A 17,259-nucleotide genomic window follows, 5' to 3' on the forward strand; every position below is an offset into this window, starting at 1 on the left:
CTGAATTAATCATATTTTGGTCAGGCGATTATTAAGGCAGATGTCCTTGGTAGTGTAATGGGTATTTTCTTGCATGAGAAATAAACTACATAGACTGTGACTTTGTTTACGTAGTACAGTTGTATATAATGCAGAAATAGTCACATTCACACGCATTTTGTACACTAGTTCAATAATTTGGTGTTTCGTTTCAGTGACAATGACTGGTATTACATGTTGACGTTGCTGAAGGATCACTATAGTTTGACTGAAATAAAATCCGTCTGGCTTGGATTGTCCGGTATGTACCACGTACGATCTTAAGTACTTGTGCTTATCATTTTCAGTGATGTTGATTGCAAAATATAAAATGTGACACCTCCCTTTCAACTACTTACGCGGCATATACTTGGTAATTTAGTATGTATACTGTGAATTCCATTTAGAAGAAAACCACACACTTTTGTTTGGTGTAACAATGTCAGAAGCACCAAATACTGTTAGCTACATAAGGTTATAAATTTATGAGTGAACCTTAATAGCATTAGGGTCCCATCTTTTTGTGAAAGCTCTATAGTGATCACACTGTCCGTTTGTCCGTCCGGTTGTTTCCACAAATGTTGCTGCCTTTATTCCACTTTTATTTTAACTTTGTACAAGTATTTATTACAACATTGCAGAGTGCAGTGCACAGAGTCGTTCGTTCTGTCTTCAAGGTCAATGTTAGGAGAGGTCAAGTGAATCTTAGGGGGTGAGGTGGGCTCCGTGGCAGATTGGTTAAGGTCGCTGACTTAGAATCTCTTGCCCCTGACTGCCATGGGTTCGAGCCTCACTCGGGGCGTTGAATTTAACTCTAACTGGCTTATGGAAGGCCAGTGCACATCCAGGTGCCCACTCGTGATGAAATAATGCCCGGAGGGGCACCTGGAGTCTTCCTCCATCACACAAAGCTGATATGTCACAATATGACCTATAATTGTGTCGGTGCGACATTAAACCCGACAAAAACAAAAACAAATCTACCCAGGTGCCCGCTCATGATGAAATAATGCCCGGAGGGGCACCTAGGGTCTTCCTCCACCACGAAAAGCCTGAACGTTGCCATATGACTTTCACTTGTGTCTGTGCGATGTTAAACCCAACAAATAAAAACAAAAATAAATGAATCTGAACCCTTTGTTACCCGTAATGCGATTTTGTTTAATTTTGGTAGAAGTTTTGATAAAAATATTGCATGTTTGACTTTTCAGGCAAAGATATCAATAAAATTAAGTGGGATAGCGGTGACGAAGTTGGAGATTTTGAGAAAGGAAAGTCGAATGAAAAACTGAAAGAATCTTCGACTGATACTCAGTGTGGCTTTATAGACAGTAGTAAGATGACTAATGTGGCCGGTGAGTCTAATCAGATAACTATGTCTTCCACATGTAGTGGGGGAGACATACTGATTTAGTGCTTTCCGTCTGTCTGGCAGTCTACCCGTCCGTCAGTCCGTCTGTCTGTCACAAACTTTGTCCAGGAAACTCCTACGACATCACCAAACGGATTTACACCAATCTTCCCATATCGTCTACATTTTCCGGTTTGATGATATTTAGCGGAGTTATGGCCCTTGATTAACAAATTTTATGATGTTTTGGCCACTTCTCTTATATTATTTGGGTGGATTTCCACCAAACATCACAGGAATGATCAGTGCCAAGCCTCATTGCGCATATTTTCGGCATTTTCCGGTTTGATGTTTTTCAGCGAAGTTATGACCCTTGATTCATCAAATTTTATGATGTTTCAGCCACTTGTATTTTATTTTTGGGCAGAATTCCACCAAATCTTACATGAATTATCAGTACCAAACCTCATTGTGGATATTGTAGACATGTTCTGGCTCAGTGATTTTCAGTAGAGTTTTTGGCCCTTGATTTGTAATATTCTACTATTTCAAGGAAACTGTTCCATTATCACCAGAAGGAATTACACCAAACTTCACAAAAGTGATCATTGCTATGCCTAGTTGTGCATCTCTTTGTCATGTTCTGGTTTGGTGTTTTTCAGCAGATTTATGGTCCTTGATTTGTTATATTTTATGTTTTAGCCACTTCTCTTATATAATAGTGCGGATTTTCACCAATTCTTACAGGAGTGCCAAGTCTTACTATGCATTTCCTTGGCATGTTTCGCTTCAGTGATTTTCAGGGGAGTTATGACCTTTATTTGATATTTTATTATATTTACGAAACTTCCCTAACACTATTGGGCAGATTTTCACAAACCTTACAGGTGTTACGAGTGCCAAGCCCAGTTATACATTTCATCGGCATGTTCCGCTTCAGTGATTTTCAGCAGAGTAATGGTCCTGATTTTCAGCAGAGTAATGACCCTGATTTTCAGCAGAGTAATGGCCCTTGATCTTTCATATTCTACAGTGTTTACACTACTTGCTGTATACAATTTGGCGAGTGATTAGTGTGAAGAGTAAAGAGTAGTTGTACGTATTATCGTCATGTTTATGAATAAATGATCATGACAATTAATTTGTCAAAGTCTTGCATCTGTGCTACTTTTTCTAAACCACAGGTTAGAATTCCACTTAACTTCATAGGACTTATTGCTGCATAGCCTAGTAGTGTGTATCGTTGGAAGTTATGGTTCAGTGATTTTCCCTGGAGTTATTGTCCTTAATTTGTGGTATTTTAAAATCACACCCTATAAACGACTGTATTTCCCCTCTTCCTCTTGCGAGTGATCAAAACAATAAACTGACAGCTAAACGTTGAAAAACAACATTTTATAGTGACTGATTAGCTTTAAAGGTATATATATTTTCATTTTATTAGAACCTGAACATGACTTGTTTCTGTATATAATGTGCTAGTCTGATGACAGGTAGAATTATAGCAAAAACTCGATTGATCACTGATTTTGTCCAGAAATTATACATTGTCGGCGTCACAAGTACTTATTTTCTTGCTGGAAGAATGACCTATATGTAAATTCCACTGTTTCATGGATAAAGAAACAATACTAGTTTTGTAAAATTAAATAAAATCATTGATAAATTCCCGAATTTGTTTATAACCGTAAAGGAAAGAAGATTCAGTGCTATTTCTGACTGTAGCTGCTGCTTAATTTCTGTACAAGTGCTTGCGAGTCGGTAGATAGACTGTATGCCTGTTGTGAGTGACTTCTTTACAAATGTCGGGTTTCCTATCTCTGTAATATTCTTCATATTTAGAACCCAACAATGTTTAGGAGGGCGGTATAAGCATCACATGCGGTCTGTTGTTCGATCTGTTTGTATATGTGTCTCAATATTTGGTCGTGCATACTTCAATGCTATTGACCTACCTCTCCAAAGTTTTCATACAAACATCGGCTATGTAGTTAATGCCCTTATACTTCCTTTCTTTTAAGTTACACTTAAGGAGAACATGATCTGTGTTTCGTGTCAGTGCCATAACTTCTTTACATTAGGGATTTTTGAAATAATTTGGCACAAATGTTCACCATCATGAGACGTAATGCGACGATGTCTCATAAAGACTTATTTCTAGATTTCAACCAATTAAGTGGAATTTGGGCATTTTTCAAGTAAAATCCAGCTGATAGATGTGTGTGTAAAAAGGGTGGGGACATTATAGCTTTTACCATATTCCAAACTTTCTTGTTACCAAGTACGAAATAATAACTTTCCAATTATGAATTTTTTATTTTTAAGTGGGGCAGTCTTTTAAGAAAAGTCAACTGCAGCAGGAGTTGCTTCCCTTCAACTTCAGAAATCTCTCCCGATTGGTAAGGAGATCACTGCTAAGGAGATTGAAGAAAAGAACTATATTTTATAGTCAGATTTTATTTCTAACGCATAAATTCAATACTTATGCGGCATTATCGTTAATTTAACACGTCTAAATGCACAGCAACAAAATTACTTTTATAAAACATTCACCAAAAACACACTTTGTGCAGTAGGATGCGCATAATGCCACTTTAATATATTATCGCAACTGCAATTAATAACATGTGAGAAAATGAACAGTAAATGGGGTGAAGCGGCGCCAGATTGAATTCACTAATCCTTTGTGGATCGCTTTCTTGACAGCGTCGCACAGTAATCAGCTTTATTTTAGGTTTGTCTTTGTATTTGCCATAAACACATGCACTTTAACATGAACCTTGTCTTATTTTACTGAAAATACATTCTGAGAATGAAATAAGTCCCCATTTTACAAGCAGAAGTGCCATTAGAGGAAAAAAATGAGGGTCTATTACCTCACCTGAGTAAGAAGTGCTCAAGAAGAGCTTTTGTGATTACCCTGTGTCCGTCGTCTGTCGTTGTCGGGTATTTTTCCCGATATCTGGAGTAATGATGTTATTTACCTTTGTACAAGAACAAGGGTAGCATTAATAACCCTGACAATTACAGGGGCATAACTATATTAAGCTGTTTTGGAAAGTTGTTCACATCTTTATAAAACACTAGGTTAAACACTTTTGAGGTCAATAACATATTGTGTGAAGAACAGGCTGGATTTAGAATACATTATAGCCCTGTTGATCATATATTTTCTTTAAAGTTGTTAATAGATATGTATTTTGTCAATAATAAAAAACTCTACTGTGCTTTTTTGGATTAACCAAATTTCCATCAACTCAGTCAATCGTATTGCTCTGCGGCGAAAGATTCTAAGTTACAATATTGATGGTAAATGTTTTAAAATTATTCTCAACATGTATGATAAAGCGAAGTCTTGTGTAAAATCAAACAATACTCCATCTGAATTTTTTGTGATACAGGAGTTAGACAAGGTGAAAATCTCTTTCCTATTCTATTTTTTTTTATTCTGGAATGATTAATAGCTTTTTGTCTAGTAAATTTCATGGTCTTCAGTTATTTTCTGATAATGCTAGTCATATGTTAAGTGATAACGATTTTGAAGTTTTCTTCTTCAAGTTATATTTGCTATTGTATGCTGATGACACAGTAACCTTAGCAGAGACCCCTAATGATCTCCAGTCAGCTCTTAATGCTATTTCAGAGTATTGCACCTCATAGGGGCTAAAGTTGTCATATTTTTGAAAAATAAGAGAGGTATACGTAATGCTTCAGTATTTCAATTTGAGAGTGGTAATATTTTAGAAATTGCTGGCTACTTCTCATACCTAGGTATTCAATTTTCATTCATTGGCAAGTTCGGTAGAACTGAGGCTCATTTAGTTGATCAAGCACGCAAAGCTATGTTTGCAGTTATTAGTAAATTCAGGGAGTTTTTGGAGTAAGTTAATAAGCTCCAAGGAAAATAAAATTTGTAATATTTTGTACAGAACTTCTCTCACTGTCTCAGAGGCAAAACAAGAAATTTAACTGGTTATGTTATTTTTTAAAAAAAGTCTTGATTCTCTTGGTATATCTAATTAGTCGTTAGATCAGAAGATTCGCTCTTGTAACTCCTTCTAAAATGCTGTTAACACTTGAATTAAAGATCAGTTTATACAAAACTGGAACTATTCAGTTAATAACCTAAGCAAATGTTTAAATTATAGAATGTATAAACACGAATTTGTATTTGAAAAATATTTCAAGCTTTTACCTTTTGACCTTAGCATTTCACTTTGTAAATTCAAATGCATGAATCATGTTGCCAATAGAAAAGGGTAGATTTGAAAACAATGCAGGAGAACAAAGTACTTGTCATTTGTGTAATTGTAACATATTTAGGAGATGAATTTCCTTTTTATTACAAATATATATTTCAAAGTTGATAAAAAATGTAATATATATTTTTTCTATCAACATAATATTCATCTATATATTTAATATATAGATGAATATTATTTTAAATATCCAGATACTCTCAAATTGTCTGACCTTATGATGTCTACTTTTAGATAAATAGTTAGTTCTCATCCTCCGCATCATCAGTTACTTCTGCAACGATTTGTCAGATTTTACATGCCAATCTGATTTTGTTACTATGACTTGTTATTGTGACAAATGTTGTCAGAGGCATGGGCATTGACTTGATTAATAAACTGTAAACTGTAAAAAGCAATGAAAACGACCAAATCCGCAAGGACATATTCCTGGCGTGTGTGCGTTATCACTATCAAATGCAAACTATTTCTAACATCAGAAATAGCGGTAAATCTTGACAGTCAGTAAACATGTCGGCTGTATTTGTAACGATAACATGTTTATCAAAGTTTATTATTGAGAAACGGGGTTAAACCATTAGGCCATTCGGCTATTTTGTGCTGCTTTTGAATCTTGTTGACTGATTCACCATGAAGTTAACTCTGAATTACTAATAAGGACTTAATCTTCTTTTCCGATAATATATTCGTTACCCTTTTCTATTTATACGTTCATCCGCAGGATACTTGCGGGTGAAATAGTTTTGTTTGTTGTTTTTAAATCAGAGGATCATTTTCTTGCAGACGGACAGACAGACGGGGGTCAACCTATAGTCCTCTCCTGTCTCATCTCACTGATATTTTGAAATCGTAAGGTAACATTACTTCGTGCGATTTCCATAGGGGATCGACGATTAATTTCTTGCAGGACATGGTAGGGACCTTGTGTATACATTCAGTTTCTAATTCGTATTTTATGATAGTATATGAGTGTAAAGCCAACTCTGAACACTTGCATGTAAACGATGCTGAAGCATTCAATTAATTATTTAATTAAATAGGATAGCGAGTCACAGACACTCGAATCCAACCACCCCAATGGATTAGTTTAAGCATCGCATTTGGGGGGGGGGGGGGGGGGGGGAACATTTAATGGCAGTATAAACATGACGACTGATTAAAAGAAACAATTTTATATGCATATTTTTTTATTTCATTTAGGCATTTCAAGGACATAAATCGCCGTTTGTAATCGCAAGATGGAATACAGTATCATTCGCAAATACGAATTCAGATCAAATATCAAATTGGCAAGCCGGCATACAGTAAATGTTTTTTACCGACTAGAGAAAAATTAATTTCATTCAAAACCGCAACAGAAACAAAACATTTTATTTACATTCATTTATGGAGTATGCATACTTATTACAGAAAACAAAATGGATAATTGGATTACAAATCAATTTGGCGTGATATTCATCAATTTCTTGACATCGTCGAGAGAATTTTCATGCAATGAGTGTGATCAGTCAACATTTTTTAAACATTACCTGTCAGTTGCATCTATTATATCATCATATACACATATTTATGTTAGACTTACCGTTTAACTTAAATACACATAGAGTGTAAAGCCAAATAATGAATTTAATGACGATTCGTACCTTTTCCGTGTCATTTTATTGTTTTGATCACTCGCAAGAGGAAGCGGGGGATACAGTCGTTTATAGGGTGTGAAATATCTACATGGTATGTGGTGGGAGATTTACGTTTCTCGTGAAAAACGACCTCTGTGCTTCCGGGAAATGTGCCCTTACCTTTTATCTTTCCCGAATGCATTGTATCCGATGTTAACTCGGTGGAAGATATTTTACATTGCATCATTCATGTCCTCTATATATAAACGTTGTGGTATAAACATTATGTAGTGGTACAAAAAGAACTTAATTTCTAGGCAGCATCAGAATCTAAAAGCAAGAGCTGTCGGAGTACGGCAACGCTCGATTATTCAACAGCCTTGTCAACTGAATTAATATAAATGTTGAAAAAGGGGCATAATTTTGTAAAAATGCTATAGATAGTTATGTAACCTGTAGAATGCATATCAGATCATCACAGTGGACAGGTGTTGGAAGTTTCTATCCATTTCTATTTATAAGCGGGTACTGAGATACCAGCTTACATATATAAGAATTTAACCAAAAGCTGCTAAGTCTAAAAAGGGGTATAATTTTGTAAAAATGCCAAGCCTGTGCAATGAATGTCAGATTGTTACACAGAACAGATTTGTGAAATTTCAATCCATTCCCACTTAACCAAAAGCTGCTTAGTCGAAAAAGGGGCATAATTTTGTAAAATGCAAAGTAGAGATATGGAACCTGTGCACTGAATGTCAGATCATCACAGTGAACAAATGAGTGAAGTTTCCATCCATTCCCGTTAATGGATACTGAGATGCCAGCTTACATACAACAACTTAACCAAAAACTGCTAAGTCGAAAAAGGGGCATAATTTGGTAAAAAAAAAAAACAATGTAGAATTATGAAACCTGTGCAGTGTAAGTCAGTTCATCCCAGTGAACTGTGTTTGAAGTTTCAATCCATTCCAACAAGTGGTTACCGAGATACCAGCTTACATACAAAAACTTAACCAAATTGGGACGCGGACGCCGACACACGGGTAAGTCCAATAGCTCTGTCTATTGTTTGAATAGCGGAACTCATAAATATAACTTGGTATACGCTCACCAAAACCCTAAAACACTTATTTGAAAAAAACCCAACGAAAAACAAAACAACAACAAAATACATAAAATGCACAATATTGAAGTTATGATACACACTTGCATATTCTTACTGTAATTTACATATGGCGACATGACCGTGTAAAAGCACTCATCAGAGAACGAACGTTTATCTAACCAAATATATTTTTTTATTTGTTATTACAGACGGAAGTCGATGGAAGCTTGGAGACTGCAGTGACAGCAGAGGAGTTGTTTGTACAGTCCCTGTGAACCAGGCAGTGATCACCCCTCCTACACAGAAACGTACGTAAATCGTTATTAACCTTTGGCCTGTTAAATTTCTAAAATGGACTGGTCCATCATTGAATTTGGGCATTTTTTATTATTCAAAGGACTGTTCAATGAAAATTTAATGACTGAATAGCGAACAGTGCAGACCATGATCAGACTGCACGGATCTTGGTCTGCACTGGTCGCAAACTCAAGGCAGAATCACTTGCCGACAGCAGGCTAAAGATTAAGGAGTGAGGGGAATTACACTTTCCTCATCTCTAATGATCAGACTAATTGAACCCGGTCAGTCTGTTATACCGATCCTTGGTTGCGGTTTATACCTGTAAACCTTTTTCGTTGCTGTTGCAGTTTTGAGCCTTTCATTCAATATTTTTCAATAATTGAGTTTCGTTTAAGCCAGTGCGTCGGGCGTAAGTGGTGTCATTTATTATTTTTAAATGGTTTCGTTCTATGCTCCAAACGACCTTCTTATAGATTTGAGCCGCGCCATGAGAAAACCAACATAGTGCATTTGCGACCAGCATGGATCCAGACCAGACTGCGCGTTCGCTTTCAAAGCCTATTGCAATTAGAGAAACCGTTAGCGAACAGCATGGATCCTGACCAGACTGCGCGGATGCGCAGGCTGGTCTGGATCCATGCTGGTCGCAAAGGCACTATGTTGGTTTTCTCATGACGCGGCTCATTTTATTAACAATCGAAGTAGCAGCTTCAGTGCCGTGATTCGGCCATAAAAGTATCTTCGAACCCGAAATATTTCTTAAGACCATGGAGTTTATTCAATATTTTTAGATAATATATTTTAGTGGTTCTACGGATCGTGAGGCTTGTTTTACATTTCATTACCTCAAAACTGAATTGAATCTTCCATTATTTTGCTTGGGATCTTTTTATGCTTCTAAGGAATCGTCTTATAGATTTTATTACTTACAGATCTGATTAGCTTTTACGACATCAGTTTTCAACCAGTAGTATTGTTAAAGTACTTTTAGAATAATAATAATAATAATAATAATAATATTAACATCTTTATTTATAGAAGGTAGCACATGAAGATATAGATTAATATAAAGTAGAAATGATACATCTTAATTTTAAATGTGACCTTCTGAACAACAACAACCAAATATAATTCAGCTGATTTAAACAAAGAGATTCTTTAAGCAGTCAACTGTAAGATATACTTTTTATATATTTATTTTTAAAAGAAGTTAGAGAACATGTGGAGCGAATTTCATTTGGTATTGAATTCTCAACATTTGCACCATTGTATCAAAAGGTTTTTTTACCGTAATTTGTTCGATGTTTAGGTATAACTATGTCATTATGAACAGCAGATCTTAGATTGTATGTTTCATTGCTGGAAAAGGTTAAAATTTCAGAGATATATGAAGGTGCTAAATTGTTGCAAGCTTTGTAAATAAGACAGCAGGTGTGAAAGTTACATCTTTCATTAAATGACATCCACCCAAGTTCTTTTAGCATATCTTTTGTTCTTGTTTGGAACGTTTTATTCAAAATTATTCTTGCAGCTCTACCTTGAATTTTCATTATTTTCTTTAAAGTACTCTTATTTCCTTTACACCATGGAGTCCTGTCAATTTTTAAAACAAAATAGTTCCGCCTAAGACTGTGCTGGTGGCCATGATGTATGTTGCACTTTTCATTACTTTTTAATAATTAGACTCAGTCGAATCGAGTTTTCAGTTCTTTTACTTGATTATGCTTCCAAAAGATCTTCTTACTGATCGGATAATGACAAAAATATAGTATGTTTGCGAACACATATCGAAATGAATACTACTGATTTTTTTTTCGCTTGACTTTTTAAAAAAAATTTAGCTTTCGTTGTCATCCTTCCGTCACAAAAGTTTTGCTTGTAAGCAGGTTTCTCTTAAACTACAAGGTCAAATACTTTCATATTTCATACATGTATTTGGCGTCAGATGACCTCACAGGACAAGCAGCGTACTTCTTGCTTTTATTTTGTCAAATTTATGTTTAAGTTTTGATAAAAGTTTTGCATGTAAGTGGGTTTCTCAAAATTTTTTTGGCCATTTTTGTGCATAATTTTGTACGCTTTGAAATAAGATTTGTTGTAAGTCAGAGTCAAGAAAGCAGGACAATATCAACGTTTCTGAATTTTGAACAAGTTAAACTCTGTTGTTATTTATGTTTCCAAACAGGTGCGCGTCACGTGCGGACTGTGTCACAGCGTTGAAACTGTCCTAAGTCAAAAGTTAGGATTATTGCTGTGTATGAGAGATAGTTTTTGCTGTGTATGAGAGATAGGCGTGTGTCTTGAAACACACTGAAGTGCAATCTTATTCCGGTCCTAACTTTCGACATATGTGGCCTAGTCCAACACCGGTCTGATTATGTAAAACAGACACGTGTACAAATCTGATCTTGATGCTACAGTTGATGTAGTGAGTTTACAGTTGATTTAGTGACTTTACACTGACTCAATCTAATTGTGGCATGTGAAATATTGATTGTTCTATTCTGTTGTAAACTATACTATGATTTTTTCTTTAGCTAAGTACGAATGTCCCGAAGGTTACACTTTAAATGGTATCAAATGTTACCGCCGGAACCCTGATGATCCTGTCGACTGGTATTCTGCACGTGAAAAATGTGCAAATGAAGGAGCAGACCTTGTCACGATACAGTCAGAGGAAGATCAACAATATTTGTCAAGTAAACCACTATACTTAGCAAGGACTATTATTTTTTTTTTGTAGATTTAGACTGTGATAAATCATTGAAAAAAACGTGCTGATTTAGAACATCATTTTCAAGAGTATGTTGAAAGGAATTTACAAAATTTCTTTGTGACAGGTTCATGAAACAACTTAATAAACGACAAAAATATGATTTCATTTTTCGGTATTTTTCCAAACGATTAAAATCGCATGGATTGATAGCTTATGGTAATTGCACTAATAAAAATAACAATTGTATAGTAGTTTGGTCAAGGCCATGTTTAGATGCGATAAAAGAAAAAAACACCTAATTCATAATTCCAGGTTTTATACAAAGTGAAACTTGGATAGGTTTGAATGACAGACGAAAGGAAGGGTCATTCAAATGGTTAGACGCTACAGCTGAGGTATTGTATTAACCTTTACCCTGCTAAATTTCTACAACGGACTGGTCTATCATTCAATTTAGGCAGTAACATTTATTATCTGAAAGGGTGTTCACTGAAAATGTTCAGACTGAGTAGCGAACAGTGCAGGCCATGATCAGCCTGCACCGATGTGCAGACTGATCTTGGACTGCACTGTTCGCAAAGGCAAACTCACTTACTGTCAGCAGGCTAAAGGTTAATTGTTTAAATGTGTTTTGAATGACAGCTTTCGTAATATAGAGAAATGATTAAAGTAGATCATTAATATGTATTAGAATTCTGTTCTTTATGTCTATATCATTAATGAAGTTTATTTATATATAAGCATGCCGTTTGTATACAGAGAAATAATTACAGTAAGTCTTTAATATATACTACATTCTTTATGTCTATACCATTCATGAAATTGATAAAGCATTCCGTCTGTTTATTGGGAAATAAAGTAGAGCTTTCATATATATTATAGTCTTTATGTCTTTATCTGTTTATTGAGAAATTACTAAATTAGATGTTTGACATATATTCTATTCTTTATTTCTTTATCATTAATGAAATAGACCATGCATTCTGTTTGAGGGTCCAACAGTTTTAAACGTTTGTTCTATTTCCGCACAGACCCTTTAAACCATTCTCGAACAGAGAGCAAACATTTTGCTATGTAACGATGTAAGATCTATGTAGACTTAACTTTTATTATTTTGAAATGCAGTCATAGAGTTTCCAGTTCCAAATCAAAATATTTTCTTATTTCATTTCCAGGTTAACTACCAGTATTGGCTGGAAAGTCAACCTAATAATGTACAAATAGGAAGTCAGTACTCTGAGAATTGTGTTTCAATGATTTATTTGCCTGGTGAGGAGAATCATGGGAAATGGTCTGACTATCCTTGCAGTTATAAAGCTCGATTTGTTTGTCAAACACCTGCAGGTATATTTATAGCTACACCACGATTTACTTGTCAAACCCTGGTTAACTAAGGTTTGTAGGGTTATTTAACTACACCACGATTTGTTTTGATTCAAACACCGAGGTATATTTATAACTAATAGATTGTTTGTCAAACACCTGCAGGTATATTTATAGCTACACCACGATTTGCTTGTCAAACACCTGCAGATAAAATATAACTAAAGTTAGATTTGTTTGTCAAACACCTGCAGGTAAAACTGTAACTAAAGCAAGATTTTTTGTCAAACACCTGCAGGTAAAACTATAACTAAAGCAAGATTTGTTTGTCAAACACCTGCAAGTAAACTATAACTAAAGTTAGATTTGTTTGTCAAACACCTGCAGGCAAACTATAACTAAAGCAAGATTTGTTTGTCAAATACCTGCAAGTAAAACTGTAACTAAAGCAAGATTTTTTGTCAAACACCTGCAGGTAAAACTATAACTAAAACAAGATTTGTTTGACAAACTCCTGCAGGTTAAACTATAACTAAAGCAAGATTTGTTTGTCAAACACCTGCAGGTAAAACTATAACTAAAGCAAGATTTGTTTGTCAAACACCTGCTGGTAAAACTATAACTAAAACACCTGCAGGTAAAATATAACTAAAGCAAGATTTGTTTGTCATACACCTGCAGGTAAAACTATAGCTAAAGCAAGATTTGTTTGTCAAACACCTGCTGGTAAAACTATAACTAAAGCAAGATTTGTTTGTCAAACACCTGCTGGTAAAACTATAACTAAAGCAAGATTTGTTTGTCAAACACCTGCAGGTAAAACTATAACTAAAGTCAGAATTGTTTATCAAACACCTGCAGGTAAAACTATTACTAAGGCAAGATTTGTTTGTCAAACACCTGCAAGTAAAACTATAACTAAAGCAAGATTTTTTGTCAAACACCTGCAGGTAAAACTATTTAAAGTTAGAATTGTTTATCAAACACCTGCAGGTAAAACTATTACTAAAGTTAGAATTGTTTATCAAACACCTGCAGGTAAAACTATTACTAAGGCAAGATTTGTTTGTCAAACACCTGCAAGTAAAACTATAACTAAAGTTAGAATTGTTTATCAAACACCTGCAGGTAAAACTATTACTGAAGCAAGATTTGTTTGTCAAACACCTGCAGATAAAACTATTACTAAAGCAAGATTTGTTTGTCAAATACCTGCAGATCAAACTATCACCAGAGCAAATCCCCAAAACATATGTCGAAAAATCTTTACAAAAGCAAGATTTACTCACTAAACAACTACAGGTAAATCAGTTATAGAATAATATCTGTTCGTTAAACTCATTATAGAAATTTAGCAGGGTATGGGTATGCACATATTTGTATCGATTCCGGATTAGTAAACTACAATAAGTTGGTTTATGTGGATAATATATATGGATCGCGTGGAGACTACATGGTTCTCTTCTCAATGTTCTTTCTCTTGTTGCTATGTTCCTTGCAAAGGTATCAAGTGCGTAATATGCGTTTGTTTTTTGGTATATACATATACACACACTGTCTATTGCAGAGTGGAATATAGCTCTTGGTAAAATAGCAACCCAATCAAGTATTCGTCAAGTGGATATTTACAGATATTCTAGCTACGGGTATGATAATGACTACGGTACAGAAGATAGTGACGACATTGCACAGAAAGCAATCGATGAGTGCTCTACCCGTTCCGTACAATCCAGTGCATGTTGTGCTCGCACAGACAGTGAAGATAACCCTTGGTGGATGCTTGACCTAGGAACATATTATCCAGTCGGGAAAATCGTCATACATCGCCGGTCAGAAGAACCCCATGTTTGTAAGTTATTTCATCAAAATTATACCACATTCATACACACGTTGTAAATAGCAGTTATAAAACTATTAGGGTCATGTGAGAAAGTGCAAAATGCAAGAAATTTAATGTTTTCTGAAATGTGTACAGTTGGTACATTTTCAAAAGTAGTCATGACAAAGAATAGTTAGATCACTTGACAAAGCACGGGGAACAGCCATCACTGTCTCCGATAGACTTGTTTACGCAATGTCTTCAGCCAGCTACATCATGCTTTTAGAGTGAATCGGAGAAGATTGGTTTGGCCATTATGTAACCTGTTTCTCTGCTACAAACGGATAAGAGTGGTTATACTAGCATGGTTGTTGCTCCTCTATCTGTGCACTTCTGCTCTGTTGGGCGATCAGCTGTTCAACTGAAGTTCCGTGCGCAGTTTACTGTGTACTGATATTCTAGTTAAAATGACAAAAATGAAAGTCATTATCCACCTTTAATGCGTGTGAAAAATCGCCATGTTCTGATTTATTAATTCATTAAATAATTTATTTATTGTAAGTTCTAGTTATAATGACAAAATGAAAATCATAATCCACCACTAATGCGTTTTGAAATATTCGTGCTATAATGGAAACATTTGGAGATGATACAAATTATTACTGTTTGCATATTTCATATGTACATATCATAATCTCTGTGTGTTCGACAGTATCAAAATATCCGGAAGATAAGTATATATGATAAACGACTGTTGTATTAACCTTTAGCCTGCTGGGGGCAAGTGATTCCGCCTTTGCGACCAGTGCAACCGAGATCAGGCTGATCATGGTCTGCACTATTCGCTATTCAGTCAGTAAATTTTCATTGAACATCCCTTTGAATAATAAGTGGTACTGCCAAAATTGAATGATAGACCAGTCCAGCAGGGTAAAGTTTAAATACATTTTCGAAAGAAATCAACCGAACTATTGCAGGCTCTGACTGTATATCACAGTTTCGCAACTTCCGTTTGTTTATCAGCAACTCTTCCAACAATAGCACGGACGAGTCAAACATGGTCTATCAGGAACAAAGGGATCATATACCAGCCATTATAGTTCTAAATCTGAACAACGTTACAGTTGGAAGGTAATACTTTTATGTACTTACGCGCCAAAGGGCATTATGACGTCAGTTTGATTCCTTCAAAATACATGGGTTATTTATGATTACTTTATTTTGATAATATCACCTAGATACCACTTATACTCTGCGTTTTATTTTTTTCAGCCTTGCCACACCACAACTAAACTACATTCTTTTTCAAAAACGTGTAATGGCCATGAACAATATTTATTTACTATAATTAAGTATAGTTCAAACTAGCATTTGACCTTAGGTGATACTAACATTATGCACTAGTATGAATAAGGTATACCATATCATTATTTAATACGCAGTAAGTTTCTATTTCAACTTGCACCTTCACTAAAAAGGTCGCCCTATGTTTAAATCAATCAACACGGTAATGTTTTATACATGAACTTTGTAGCAAGGATCATGGAGGCATACACCTGTGTAAATAAACGCTTTGTCTATTGTCAAGCTTAAATGTACTCAAAAATCCAACATGTGTTTGAAAATCAACCACTCACACAGATCATGGTTTTATAATAGTTTTTGTGAGAGAAAATGGAACAGCATGGCACCTGACTGGCAGCTCAGCTGTTGTCCGTAGTCTGCAAACCAATATAGCTATTAAACTTTTGAACGAGGCATTTCTGCTTATTTTCTCTTGTAAATATGTATGTCAATCCAATTCCTTTAAATACTATGTCGTAAGGTTTATAACAGTTTCTTTTATATTTCAAAAAGTGAGTAATGGGTTAAAGTTATTTCTACGAAAGTATCTGAATATATATCTGTGAATACTTCATGTATGAACAAGAACATCCCAGTAATAATCAGAATTTCATATACCAGTGAACTGGAATATAAGCCACATGGCCAAAGTATTGGATTTTAGAACATGTTCTTCCCGCAACCATTGGACAGTGATTGGTGGGATGTAATAGGGTTATTATAATAGTGGCTTGATCAGGCATGTTGTATTTTGCTCGAGTGAATTTTGCCAGGTCGGATCACATGAGGTGCTTACGCCCCGAGTGCGATCCGACCTTGCAAAATCCACGAGAACCCAATAAAAAACCCAGATATAGGGATATAGCTACTGTTATTTTGACCCTTTTATTATATACCTCAAAGTTTTTGTTTGTCGTTTTGTTATCGAACGAAATCATCAATGATTTAACAGTTTATAGATGTTAAAATAGAACAGAGTGTAGTTTTTGTCAGCTGTGTCAGGTCATGCATATTAAATGAAAGTAGTCTTGCAACCTGCAATACAAAAGGTACAATTCGGGTTTTGTCTGCCTGTTCGTATCTATACAATACGGGTTTTGTCTGCCTGACCGTATCTAGTTTTAAAATACAAGCCGTATTTTTGACAGAATTAATATAGGTATATAATAAACCACAGTATTTGAAAACAAGTGTACGTTTGAACAATATATTTTTTGTTGTGTTCATTAATGCGTTAAGCATGTATATCTAATAAACAACGTTACCAGACAGTTATACAATTCTAACAAGCTGATGCTTATATATTTTAGGTACATAAGGATAGATATACCAAGGAAAGGTGCCACGTTAGTATTGTGTGAAGTCAAGGTCTATGAAGGTACGTAAAATTTGAATTTGAGTTTAAAAC

The 17,259-nt window shown here is 35.1% G+C and overlaps 2 protein-coding genes across 7 annotated transcripts in view; one reads left to right on the top strand and one right to left on the bottom strand.

Annotated features, from left to right (window-relative positions):
• LOC123559959 (26S proteasome non-ATPase regulatory subunit 3-like) overlaps positions 1–17,259 on the bottom strand; it is a 145,935-nt gene that overhangs the window by 123,778 nt on the left and 4,898 nt on the right. The window lies entirely within an intron of this gene.
• LOC123560994 (uncharacterized) overlaps positions 1–17,259 on the top strand; it is a 121,705-nt gene that overhangs the window by 20,921 nt on the left and 83,525 nt on the right. For all 6 annotated transcript variants that reach the window (XM_053552207.1, XM_053552206.1, XM_053552202.1 and 3 more), the window contains exons 10-18: positions 195–280; positions 1,230–1,373; positions 8,559–8,657; positions 11,187–11,348; positions 11,678–11,760; positions 12,541–12,709; positions 14,256–14,537; positions 15,485–15,638; positions 17,162–17,229. In XM_053552207.1, the coding sequence (XP_053408182.1) occupies positions 195–280; positions 1,230–1,373; positions 8,559–8,657; positions 11,187–11,348; positions 11,678–11,760; positions 12,541–12,709; positions 14,256–14,537; positions 15,485–15,638; positions 17,162–17,229 (1,247 nt within the window). The remainder of the gene's footprint in view (positions 1–194; positions 281–1,229; positions 1,374–8,558; positions 8,658–11,186; positions 11,349–11,677; positions 11,761–12,540; positions 12,710–14,255; positions 14,538–15,484; positions 15,639–17,161; positions 17,230–17,259) is intronic.

This window comes from Mercenaria mercenaria, chromosome 10 (genome assembly GCF_021730395.1).
Source record: "Mercenaria mercenaria strain notata chromosome 10, MADL_Memer_1, whole genome shotgun sequence".
Classification (NCBI taxonomy): Eukaryota; Metazoa; Mollusca; class Bivalvia; order Venerida; family Veneridae; genus Mercenaria; species Mercenaria mercenaria.